Below are 13,956 nucleotides of genomic sequence, written 5' to 3' on the forward strand. Positions count from 1 at the left end.
TTCACAAACTGATGCTGACATCACAGCGGAGCTAACTGGAGGACATCTGACCTCCAGAGCACGAGAGGAGTGTGTGTATGAGTGTGCAAACGTGTGTCTCAGTTGTATCGACAGCCAACAGTGGTAGTAGGTCTTCTGTAGTTCCTTAACGCCTGAAGCTTCACCTGTCACTATTACTTAGAGTGAGTGTGTGTGTGTGTGTGCGTGTGTGATGGGTTAAAACAACGAAAAAGACATTTTACAAGTGGACCATTACAGGTTTAAGACAGTTGTATGAATTCAGTCTTAAGTCTGATCCGTGTGTGTGTGTGTTTGTGTGCGTGTGTGTGACAATAATATTGCAGGAGCTTTTTAGGCCATGGTTTGTGTGTAATGCAAGCTGGCATGGTGTGTGTGTGTGTGTGTGTGTGTGTGTGTGTGTGTGTGAGTGTGTATGAGTGCGTTAGTATTTGTGTATGTGAGTGTGATACGAGCTGGCGTGATGATGCACTCTGTCACCGTAGGAACCAGAGGGCAAGGCTTTATTAGAGTTCGGCTCTGACCAAACCACAAGTGACACACACATACACACAGTCTGACTCTTTCATACTTCTTTGTCTCTCACACATACGACGATTATGTACTGTTTGTCAACACTTAAACCTGTCCGTCCATCCGCTACTAAATGAAGGGCTGGTTATCAAACCTCAGCACCTTTTTGGTTGCGACCAATAAATGTAGAATCATTAAAGCCGGCAACAAATGTCTTGTTTGTTAGTGTTTTATCAGCCACATATCGGTATCAGCCGATATTCACCTTGTTGACTGCCATCCACCTACTGGCAAATAATATGACTGTCACCACTGGCAGTGGCCGACGTTTTTTGGTTGAGTCACGTCAGTTTTGCTCAGGCTACGAAGTGGAGCTCAATGGCTAATGTTGCACTGTCATCCTGAGGATAATACAGAATCTTGAGAATCCTGAGAATACAGATCTTCTACAGGACACCATTGTGACAAAAGGACACAGTCAACTCGCTCTCGATGCTTCAGGGGACGCACCCTATTGTTTCCCTGATAATGCTGCATTGGGAACAACAAATCCGTGTTGACATTGGCAGGAGAAGCGCTAGTTAACGTTGTTTGACACAGCCAGTGGCCGCAACTAACAGCTTGCGGAGGTTGCACTGAGATACATTATGATGCGTTCAAGCTCTGTTCGGTTAAAATGAGTATTGGGGAAGGTAAATTTTAACATTATCATGATGTGTTCACATGTAATCTTCTAGAATGTGTTTTTTAGTGAGAAGTTTGAACAAATAAAGTTGTTTGAAGGATAAATTTGTTGATGATTTCAATCTAAAATAGATATTAGAGTGAGAATTCTGATATATCATATATTTAAAAAGCTTTTAAAGCAGTTCATGTGAAAGAAGGTTTTGAAAAGATTGTTTTATGTGTATGACTGAAATTGTGCTGATTCAAAGGTAGTGTAATGAGGGATGGAATGACTTTAAAACAGTTTGGGTTTTTTTCCAATAATGTAGATTTCTTTGTTTCTCTACTTCAATGGTGGAAAATTCAACAACAAAAAACATCAGTATCTGCATCAGTATCAGTCCAGTATTGGTATCCGCCAAAAATTTCACAATCGGTGCCTCCCTAGTTCATCATTTGAATCAAATGTTGTCTTATTTATGCAAGGTTCCTGTATGACAGAAGTTTTGCTTATTTTGTTCAATTAAAAAATGACATTTGTGGGAAATGTAAATATGTTTATACTTTCAGAAATAAGATACAGAAAAAAAGTCAGTGAATTGTTTTGGTATCTGTACTGAAACACTAGTATCATATCAGAACCAGTATTGAAATATTTCATTCATCGAAGAAGCATTTACTGTAAATGCCAAACTGAAATGTGAGGGTTGGCTGCTTTTCCTATTTACTGTTTGTTAATTGAATACCAGAGCTTTCTATGAACTGAATATGTTTTAATTTTGGACAAAACAAGCAATCTGAAGATGTCACCTTGTGGTCAGTGCATTTTTCTAAGCCAAGATAATAATAATTGACAGTTTAATTAAAGTCCTGGTAAAGCAAAAATAAATATGTGTTCTGATTTTGTCACACCACAGAAAAATGTGTTATTAACTACCCAGCCAAATTTGAATGATTTTTAAAAATTGCCAAGCACATAACATTAGGTTTCAAAATTGTGGAAAAAATAAGCAGTGTTCTCTGCTCTGAAACTGAAGGACTGAACAAAGTAGGGAACTGCTGAGCAGCTAAATGATCATCACACCAAGCATGTGTGCTCATCTGAAAATTCTGTGCAGAAATATATAAAAACTGATTTTGTGGTTTCTTATGAATACTACCACAGTCCTGCAGAAGAGGGGAAACATTATTGTACAAACCTCAATTTCAGCAGATTTCTGCCTGTGGAAACATACCTTTGATCAAAATAATCATTTGTGCTAACTGACGTCATACCTCCAGGTCACAACTAGCTCGCTGCCAAAAGGGGGAATGTCTTTTGTCTGATTTTCAAGCATCTGCTGTTGCTGCTGTTAACATCCAACACTGAAACTTTGTTGTCAAACCCATTAATAACTGTTGAGCAACATTAGCCACGTGATGCTAATAGTTAGCCCTGTCACTAGCCCTTTTTTATACAGAGATCAAGCTATAGGGCCAAATTCCCTTTTTTTGCTGCCTTTGCATTTTTACACAGATTGAGTTAGCTGCTAACTGTTAGCAGCTGCTTTGTAATTCTACAAGTGCTGGGTCGCACACCTAACATCTAAAACTGTCAAACCTGACCCATGGTCCTGTCCTGCCAGCTGTCCCTCCTACACAGACATCGTTTTGGCGCTGTTAGTAAGTTGAGGTGATTGGACAGAATTACAGAAGTTGTAAAGAATGCACAGGGATTAGCTGAATTTTTGTTAACTGTTGTGATTGCAATATTGCAACATCCTGGAGTGACTGATTATCTGGGAATCACGTCACACTTCTCATGCTCCCATGATGCCCCTCTGCCTCCACAAAATGTGCTTCTTTTCTCTGATCTTGACAGCTCCAGCACACACAGAGGGAGACAATAATGGCACATCTCTGTCATCTACATGTTATAAATATCAATAGACTTTGCCTATGCGTACCTGCACTGAGGCAATCTCACTTCACCCAGCAGACCACTTTTCAGGCTTTGAATATGAAACTTGGGTTTACTGTCCTACTGCCAAACATTTTTTAGACAAGCCATATTTTGGCACTTTCTCATGATTCTTTCTTCCATTTCCCTGTTTATCACATGCGCACCAGATATATGATTCCTCCAGTCATCATCCCTCATCTTTCCTCCTCTCTCTTCAATTTAACCATAAATAAATATTTAAGTGAAGATATTCAGAGCAAAAATATTAATAATGCAGCTTAACTCTGTCCATATTCATGGTCGTCAATGTCCTGCAGGAACCTCAAATCTCCAACATGCACACTTTTCAAGAAGTGAAATAAACATATTCCCTGTTCCTTTGATTTTTCTCTGGCTCTCATCTCCCATCTGATATTTCTAATAAATAAACATGAGGCTCTCCTCCTTCCACATTCATACATGCAGGCCTCATTCTTTTATTGTGATGTCTTTCTAACAACCAGATTCTGGATCAATATTTATAATCGGCAATATCCCTCAGAGCTCCAAAAGCATCTTTTCACAGACTGGGAAAGTGGCTGGTTTTCAAGGAGACGCCTGGCGCTCTGTGCGTCTTATTGAACCTGAATCTATTTTCATATATGTAGATTGGTCCTATTCATGTTTAGACACATGTCTCCTGCTGAGCAGATCCTTCATCCCTCTCCTCTTCTCAAATTCAAAAAAAGATGTTCACGATAAATAAACATTAGCCACTTATGTATTCTTACTAAATCAGCGAGGTCCTGCAGAAAACGAAACCAGCACATTTTCTTGACCAAAATAAAAACATTCCCAGTGGGGATTGTAACCCTAACCACACCAGTGTTGGCGTCAAGTGACGAAAAGGGCCAAACCCCTAAACTGGACAGTGTAAGAGCTCCATTATCTGAGCCACACCAGAACAAAATTCATATTCATGGTGCTCGTCTCTGCTTTGATTCCTCATATCCTTCCCCTCTGCCATCTCTTATGCAGAATAATAAACATAACTATGCTCGGCTGTTTACATATTCAGACATATTCCTGATTCTGATATGGATATTCTTGAGATAATGAGCAGTCTATTTACATTTAACTTTTCTTCACCATCTCCACTCCTCTCTTTGCTCACCCTCTTCTGTCTCACATCCACCCCCCCCCCCCCTTCTGTCACCCCCTTATCATTCTTTCCGAATCTCTTTCGCCTTCACCCTCTCTCTGCCCTCCTCCCCTGTCTCTCTCTCTCTGGGAGATGAATTGAATATGTAAGCTATTGGATGTGAATGAATAAAGCATCCCGTCTCAAACACACATTGGTGACACCTTATTAACCACATGTCAGCTGCACATGACAGCTGGAGCACACACACCGTTTCCACTCACGCACACACACGTTTTGCAGCGTACACATGTGCACACATAGACACTGATGCAGCTGCTCCACACCCACACATGCAAACACACACCCACACACAGAGCATTTGCACACAAGCCCACACACGCACAAACATACACACATCTACATACACTCAAACACAAACTCTCCTCATTAGCCTATATTGTGTTAGTGACTTACATTTTATCAGTCAAACACAGTGAATGCACATCTGATTGGAGAGACATTTGACATTCCAAAAGTGAAACACAATGCAAAGTTACCCAAAACACAAAATACATATAACTGGGTCGAGAAAATAATAATTTGGTCAACATCAGGGTCATGGAAAAGATTCAGATTAACTTTATAACTGACCAGACTCTAAATCAATCTGCGTAACATGATCAAAATTAGCGTAGCAACCGTAACTAGGCACGAAGGGTCTGTCAAGGTTTGGATTTCCCGTCCTCCCTCAAGAAATTATTTAGTTAGATTTCATAGTATAGTCATACATGCTTTATATAGACGGCTACATAGCTACATATAGAGGTAGTAGGCTATAGTATTCGAAATTGCTGGCATTATTAGCAATAATTAGCATTGCTTGCTATCAAGAATTAGCCAACATGTTTAGCAAGCCAACTGGAGAAAGTCACCCCAAAATAAGATGACTAGCTTGAAGAAAAGGGTATTTTAGTTTGTTTTAGTCAGCTAGTTAGTTCGTTTTGAGCTGGGGACTTCATGACCAGGACCCAAAAAGTCCCAAAACATGAAAATTAGTTAGCATTTTAGCACTCCTGGTTCCCTCATCTCAAAGTCAATCGGGTTTTAAATGGGTTTTTGGTTAGATGCTTGAAATAAGGTCTGTGGTTCACGTTTTGTTCTACAACAAAAAATACATCAGTAAATACCCACTCGTGAATTCTTAAGCTTTAATGTGTCTTAAAAAATGGTTGCTAACAAGTGCCTTAATGAGTCTACAGAATGTCATTATGCTGAACACGGCTCGAAAGCCTCGTTGTGGTGGTGATGTTGATGTTATGAGACCATGGTCTAGTTCATTTATAGCCTAATGTAGCGAATGTAGAAATTAGGCTTCAAAAATCATAAACTGTTGTTCAATTGTGGAGATTAACTTGCTGAACAAAACGTGTACGTATCATTAACGTTTGTTTGACACAGAGCAATAATCCAAAATTCAATAGAAAAATCCCACTGGCTTTTTGACGAGAGAACCAGGGCAAAGCTGACTTTCGCTTCAGCCTACAGAAAAATGTCATCCTTGGAGCACTGGAGCAAGGATGCCCCTTTACAAGATTTTCATTTTTGCGCTATCAAAAGAAAATTGGCTACTCTAGCAAATTGACTTTGTTCTTAAGGGAGGCATCTTTCTCATCTTCCCCTGCTAGTTCTTGGGGGTTTCACATTATTTTCACAACAGCACTTTCCCTGAGTAGCATTAGTCACTGTGTGGTAGTTGGTCCTGGATGATTTAAAGCTAACCTTGGCGTCTCCATCCTGCTTTTTATTGGATGTGGGGGAGATAACACTTCAGTATTACCATTACCATCATTCTAGACACCGAAACAACGTTAAAGTGAAATGTATTGTTTGAATATAACAAAAAGGCATACACCTAACGTGTCTTGGTTGTTCTGATAAAACTAATCAGCTAAACAGTGTGATATTAGAATGAAATAACACTCATCTTCCTTATCAAACTTATAGCACTAGTGCCTAAAGGGGGTGGGGCTTAGCAAACAGTCAAGTGATGCACCTTTGTCACTTTTGATTGAAAGCGATACTAAAACTGAGGTATCAAATATTAAATCAGAGAAAACAAATGGTAAACACAAGTATTACAGAGATAACAAAATATCACACAAGACAATCAAATAACCTTGACAATATTTTTTCCAATTCTCACCTCTGACGATAAGACCCGCAAAGTTGGACACCCCTGAGCCGCGCTCTGACTGGGTGACGCAGCGGTACAGATCTTGATCCTGATTAGTGACCTCTTTGAGGTGGAAGGAGGCGGCGAAGCGTCTGTGGTTGATGTTTTTGGTCAGAGCCACGGGAATATCTTCTCCATTTCTCCTCTGAATCACAGAAAAACAGACTGATATCAGGTGTGTCTGCAGAGGCTGCTAAAGGGTTAACTGCCTGGCTCAAGGTCACAAGGCAGCACTGGACCACACATGCCCATCTGCGCACACACATACTCACACTTCCCCTCTGCCTCACTGACAGCAGGTTTGAAGGTCATGACTACAATAGAGCCATAATGAAATCAGCAGCTATTAAACTCTTAATCATGTTAGCTGCGAGGATGTATGGCCCAGGGTCGCTCTGTGTGTGTGTGTGTGTGTGTGTGTGTGTGTGTGTGTGTGTATGACACTTTATTATTGGATGAACCAGTCCTGAGGGCGGCACATTGAACACTATGTATCATTTCTTTGTGTTTGTCTATTTCTACACCATCATACTGGGGGCATTCATATAGTTATTTGTGTTTTGTATTATTTATTTGTCAGTAAGGATGAATAGTCTCATATTAAAGGACTGGTTCACCCAAATGACAAGCAAACATATTTTCTCACATGCCTCTCGTGGCATCTCGCCATGTAGATTTTGGTTGTATTTGCCCAGTTTCTGAAATAGCCGTCTTTGTGATATCTGCCAATTTCAGTTGGTGGTGCTCACACCATTGGAAATTTAAGGAGTATTCTTTTGGTTGATAGTAGTTCCAATGAAAACTGTTTACACTGTGTTTTGTGGATCATCTAGTGACTATATAGCTGGTGATTATCCATTATTGGACGAGGAGAACGAGGAGATGCTGGTAAATTTTATTTTTCAGTGCTGTGAGCAACACAAGTCAAAGGTCCAGTGTGTCAGCTTCAGTGTTAGCTTCTAACAGTACAGTGCAGTTCAGTTCGGTATGCCTTTTTTTTTTTTTCGTTTTCACTATGAAAAGTTGTGGATAGTACCACTGAATCTTTGGTCACCCTTCTGTTGGGGTACCCAGCAAAAAGATCTGGTACTAAAAGGTGGAGCTGTAAACACTGCAGTCTGTTTTATTTTGTTCTGAAAATGCAACCCCGTTCTGTGGACGATAAACGAGGTGCAGACTCACATCATGTCCGAAGGGTTACTTTTGGTTCCCAAGGTACCATACCGAACATGTTTGCTGGAAACAGGGCCCTAAATCCAACACACTGTGTGTCTGTTCGCCTCCATTTTGTTTTTTAAGGAATGAAATCTCAGAAACGAAACCTCAGAAACAATATTTTAAAACATGGGCAAATAAAACCAAAGCTATCCTCAAGGCTAAACACCACAAGAATAAGTAAGAGGGAATGACTGATTCGTGCCGTGCCCGAGGACAACTGCCCCATCAACTCGACTCCCCCACCGCTGAGTTTTCACATTAGTAATGTTCCATTCCTATGTGGCATATTTGTTGTGCGACAGTGCCGAAAAGGGCGCCACCGACAGACACTGTTGCCCCTGGGACTGTCGTCAGCAGGGACCGGCGGAGCAGCAAGGTGAAGCTCTGCTTGTAGCCAAAGCAAGAGCTGCTGTGCGAAGTCGGGTTCTGTCTGTGGCAGGCTCATCTGATATCAGTATTAAGTTAATACTGCAGTCCACTTCCATGTTTGGGGACAGTTGGTGTTCACACCTGATGTGTATCCTACCGGATTACACCTGAACCACACTCGAGACCATGGATCAACGTATCTTGCCACAAGCTGGACTTTGGGGCAAGTACACCCGGGTCCCTGATGTGAAACCCTCCTAAGAAATGTTGCCACGTCTTGTTCATCCCATAGCATCCCAAGTGTGTGTATACATGCATGTTTTATAGCTGTACCTGTAGCCAGAGCTTATTGTTTGATGTGTCTCGTCCTGTAGCGATGCACTGAAACGTGGCGTTCTGTCCGGCGTTCACCTCCACGTCCCCAAGACGCAGGAAATGAGGAGATTTATCTACAAAGCAAATGAGGTCAAACAAATGAAGGAAATTAGATTGAGTTTACAGCAAGGTTACGTGTATTTGTATTTAAAAATGTTTCCGGTTTCCTCTTATTTGTCTGTGAAAAGTGGGAATGAGGTGACAGAGCCAGAGGGAGTTATAGATACAAACAGGTCAGGTTATTACAGACACACTGTATACATTTCAGGACATTTTCTCACCCTAAGGAATATGTTCATTATTACTGCGATTAGATTTTACTGGAGTCAGATGAAGCACGGTGCTGCATTGCCACTGGGAGGTAACATCAATGTCACATCCAGTATATATAATTCGCACAGCTCCCAATTCTTAACTACCATGCTCAGATATGAAATAAGCCTTTTAGACCCTGAAGATGCAGTTCAGCTATGATATTCTTATTCCGGGGAGGTGATTGCAATCATAGATAGCAGCTACTATGGTGAATGAAAACACACACACACACACACGAGCTTGCGCACATGCATTCATGCAAACACACACACACAAACCCGTGTGTCCAGAAATGCAGCTGTGAGAATGAATGCTTCCACTGTGGAGACTAAGTACTAATTCCTTTTCAAATACTTGCTCCTTCCCATTAGGAGTCACGCTCCTCTGCCTGTAAAACACCGGGGCTCTTCTTTTTATATCTTCTCACATTCCACGGCACTCTACTGGCAAAATTAATGTCCAGGAATTTCTTTCAGACACATATTGCAAACTTCTGACAGGGACAGGGACAACAGTGAAAGCAGGACCTCACAAACTGTATGAGAGGTTGCTGCAAGACAGTTTATTTTCATGACTTATAATCAATAGAATCTATTAAGAAACAAAATTGTCCTCAGAGATTTCAGCGCCGCTACAAGACAGATGGCCAAAAGCAGTTGTAATTGCTTCCTTTCCAACATAGGGACCCTCCAGGAACCTGCCTATGGCTGTAGATTAACAGTTTGTCGTCACACCTCTGTTCTGGCCTCTGGAAGTAAGGAAACACTCAGGCGAAAGGAGAGAAGACAACTTGAGACGTAGCGAGAATTTAAAATGGATCGCAGCCCTCATCTCTTTCCTGTCAGTATGAGACAAGACAGCTACTGTTCACTGTGTGTGTGTGTGTGTGTGTGTAACTGTGTGTGTGTAACTGTGTGTGTGCATGTGGGTTAAAGAGAGAGAGAGAGAAAGTGCTGAGTGGTCAGAATCGTCTCTCTCTATGATTGCCCTAATACTGTCTCATTTCCCGCTTCACTCTCTCCTACTCCCTCTTTCTCTCCGTTTCTCCCTCTCCCATTTTATTTCTCTCATTTTTTTCCCTCTTTCTCCTCTCGCTGCATCCCTCCTCTCCTGTGTCACCTTCCCACTTATCTATCCATTCAAGTGCAACAGAAACCATCCCAGGTACAGTCTAATTAGTGGCCAAAGCTATCAGCGTCTATTCAGCGAACTAGGACTAATTGCTGGCATGCTAATGACTCACCGCATGGGTAGCTGAGCACCTGAATGTCGTCAATGGCGATGAAGCCGGCTTTGCTGTCCGAAACCTCTGCTTCGAATATGACCTGAGAAAAAACAGAGAGAGATTTAGTTAAAACTGTTCATTACTATCAATATTATAAGGCATATTGTTTTTAAATTAATAAATCCACTCTACTAGGACGCCAGCGTCCTCAGCCAACTTCACGTTTTTTCTTAGGCTGAGTTTTAAAGATAGAGTGAAGAAAACTTGTTGGGAAATAACACTCTGATGTTCAGAATCAGGGGTCCCTTGAACTCTCACATCAAGATATCTAAATGAAAATGGATTATAAGTCTCCCCTTTACAGACAAGCCCACTTTACGCAAGTCCCATTCACTTTGGGGCAAAAAACATGACTTTTTTTTTGCATGTTTGCTATGAGCGTGTTATGTTCGCCTTTTGTATTTGAATATTTCTGCATACCGAGGTCCCTAAACAGTGCTGGAATTGCATAAATTGGGCATGACTAGAAAGCTGAGACTCTTAGGGATTCAATGAGCGCAATTGTATTCATGTATGATGATATTAGTCCCCATAATAGCCATTTCATTGGGGGTGAGACCATTTTTTGACTACATTACTGTGTAAAATGACCTATTGTGACCTGTAGGATAATCACACATCCTAATTAAATTTTACAACCATAAACTGGAGACCTTGGGCATTCAGAGGAATAGATTATTATAATGTCAAGTATCTTCTGACCCTCCATACGCCTGTAAACAGAACGAGTCTGAGCATAAACAAAATATACAAAACACAACACCAGAAAACAGATTGAAAAATGCTATTCCGAGGAGAAAACTAAAGCAACTAGCAAAAAGACTCCTTGCTTATCACAAACCCTCCACGGCACTGTTACCAAATCATCAACCCTCTTTAGTATCATCACCAAATCATAAGTTTTAGATGCATTCTGGGTGCAGTGGAAGTTGCAAAGTAAGACTATTTCTATTTAAATTTGCTGTAAATGTGATGGATCCAATCTAAGTTGTCACAGGATAGATAGAAAGTCAGTGACAGCCGCCAGTGATGTGCACTAAACTGGATAAATACAAAGCTGCCATCCAGACTGCTGCTGGATTTATACATTCAGGCCAACAAGCCAGGAAGGATAAATGAGATACTTCCTGTTGGATCACAGTAATCTCCTTTGGTACACATAAAATGGCTGCCACAGAAATGATAATACGTAATGAAACCAAACGCGGCAAGGTGGAGAATGAAGGGTTTGGAGCCAATCTATTTGTTTTTCTTTTCCATCCATTATCTGTATTTCAACTCACCAAAAACACAGAGAGGGAACAGTGAGTCAAATAAATGCCAAAAATTGAGAAAAGCAGCAAAATGTTGAAGCAGATGGTCAAATTACGGGCTTTAGATGTGATTTTATACCTGTGGCTGTTGCGTCTGATGCTAACCCGCTTCTCTAAATTCTTCATTTCAAATAGAGAATTAATACTGCATTCAACAGGTGCTTCAATTTACCGCCATCTCATTTCATCAACTCATTGTCTGAATAACTACTCTCCTTGTTTATCTCTCCTTCCCTCCCTCCTCCTTGTCCATACGCTACCCCTCCAACTCCCTCCTCTTTTTATTTCTCCAATCATCATCCCTCTCTCGAGCCATTCTCTCCCCCAACTCCTCTCTTTCTGTCTCTCGCTTGCCGTCTCTGTTTTCTAACAGTGTTTACTCAGAGAGGTGCGCTGTAATGAACAGAGGGAGAGGAGGTCGCTATCAAGAAGAGAGGTAGAGGGAGAAAGAGAGTGAGGGGGTGAGCAGTTGTTGTCATTCATCACCTGTAAAAGGAAATCTGCCGTGAACTGTTTACCCATAGCTTATCATCCCCTGCTTGTCACACTCTCCCCCCTCTCCGTCTCCCTCCCCTTCCAATCCGTCTTGTCTCTCTCTCCTATCATCTTTCACTCATAGCTCACTGCGGAACACAGCGGAAAGACATCAGTTGACTTTTAATACCTTCATCTCTGTCTGTCTGTCTGAAGACCGGCTCGCCTGTCCGCCTGCAGTCTGCTGATCGTTGCTTGTTATTACAGCCACGTTTGTTCTGATAGCCGTAACATGACCTCATGACTTCTCCTCTTTGTGTGCATGTATAAATGTATAAATTTAAGCTTTCTGAAAAGTTCATTTTTGTACAAAGTGTTGACTTTATCAATAAAAGCCAGAGCTCAACGCAAGCCTGAAGTCAGTTGAGGTGAGTCCAATTAAAGTCTCATGATTTGTCACATCAAGTCTCGAGTCCTTGAGGCCTGGTCCAAGTCATGAGCAAATTGCAAGTCAGTTCTGAGTCCTTCAGGTCTCTTGAGAGGAGCTTTTTTCACTCTGCTGTAACAACATGCAACGGCCAAACCCCTGCTGTCATCGGAGACATCACATCAAGTGGAGTTCATGCCTTCAAGAAGAGGTTAAATAAACACCTCCTCAGCATGAGACTGCTACCCTAAAGCTCAAGAACTTCAATCGTACACAAATCAGCTTCATACATATTCCTGAGTAGCTGCAGACCAGTAGACACAATTACATTCACACATTAATCAGATTCTTGCCCTTACTCCACGAAAGACAATACTCCTACTAGGCTGTTTACATGGCTAATTCCAAAGAAATATTCCACCAATATTCCTGTTTACATGCAGCCGTTCATAGCATGCCCTTACATGACATACATCACTTTAAAATATGGAATAGTGGAACCGCTGGAGCCACCTGTGCCATTTTGCTTTTTTGCATCGAAATAGGATTCTCAGCTTGTCAAATGCCAACACTTGGTCGATGGCCCTCTGCATCACATACTGATGCACAGAGACACCCTTTAGCTGCAGTGTGAGACCCACTGGGCGGCAACATTTTTTGACGTTTTGAGCAACCACCATAGTGAAAGAGTGAGAAAATCCATGATGGGAGGGAGTGGAGGTGAATGGGTCAAACAAACTCCGGACTTTCACCACTGGTGGCAGACTTGTTCCAACTGTGTGAACACTGCCTCGTTCTTTTATTCCTTCAATCACATTCTTCAAAAGGTCTGTGTTGCAATATTTGTGCATATCCAGATACCTCTTGAAATCCAAGTCTTTCATAATGTTTAAAAGTAGGTGTGTTTCTTCTTCTAACCATTCTTATTTTCAGGTGATTATAAACTAATAAAAACATAGTTATGAAGATTATACCATTTTTGCCAATATATGCTCCTAAATCCTTCATACTGGACCATTCACAATAAGGCCTGGTTTGGAATAACCAAAAGGAATATGCTCTTTATATTACCTTAAAGGGAAATTTCGGTTTATTTCAACCTGTCTCCTATCGTCCTAAATTTGTTTCAAGTGACTAGTGACATAAAAATAATAGTTAGCATGTTAGCCGTTAGCCTAGATACAGCCGGGGCGCATAGTAGTGTCAGACCTGTTAAAACGTAAGTGGAAGGGCATCCCTTCAAGTGCAAAGTTAGTCCACTAAACAAGCTTTTTTCTACAAAGACCGCCTCATATCGTTAGGATAAATGTCAGAGAATATATAGAAAACAACATGTAAGCGTGTTGTCTTACCTTACCTTTAATAAATTCTGAATATTGCAATGATATATTTGTGTGCACATAAACGTAGTCAGTTTTAGGCTTTCTCAGTAGTTTGAATCTGCAAACGCAAAATTTAACAAAACAATGGTTGTTACCATCTTGGTTTTGGGGGCCAGAAATGACCATATTAAAGCTCCTTTTACACTGCCAGACTTTCCGCGAATGTTGGGCCATTTTGCCGGCCAGTTGCAAGAATTTAGACACACACAGAGCCGGATTGGCGAGTTGATCGGAGGTGCCCAATTTTCTGCCTCATAGGGTAGTCATATTGGTGGGACCCTTTTAGTTTAAAAGGACTGAGGT

The 13,956-nt window shown here is 41.2% G+C and overlaps 1 protein-coding gene across 1 annotated transcript in view; it reads right to left on the reverse strand.

Annotated features, from left to right (window-relative positions):
• Window positions 1–13,956, reverse strand: part of ptprk (protein tyrosine phosphatase receptor type K) — a 160,313-nt gene that overhangs the window by 68,669 nt on the left and 77,688 nt on the right. Inside the window, exons 7-9 of the mRNA XM_049589242.1 lie at window positions 10,016–10,097; window positions 8,416–8,531; window positions 6,466–6,640 (exon numbers count right to left, since the gene is read on the reverse strand). Coding sequence (XP_049445199.1) covers window positions 6,466–6,640; window positions 8,416–8,531; window positions 10,016–10,097 — 373 coding nt within the window. The remainder of the gene's footprint in view (window positions 1–6,465; window positions 6,641–8,415; window positions 8,532–10,015; window positions 10,098–13,956) is intronic.

The sequence above is a fragment of the Epinephelus fuscoguttatus genome, linkage group LG11 (genome assembly GCF_011397635.1).
Source record: "Epinephelus fuscoguttatus linkage group LG11, E.fuscoguttatus.final_Chr_v1".
In the NCBI taxonomy this organism is placed as follows: Eukaryota; Metazoa; Chordata; class Actinopteri; order Perciformes; family Serranidae; genus Epinephelus; species Epinephelus fuscoguttatus.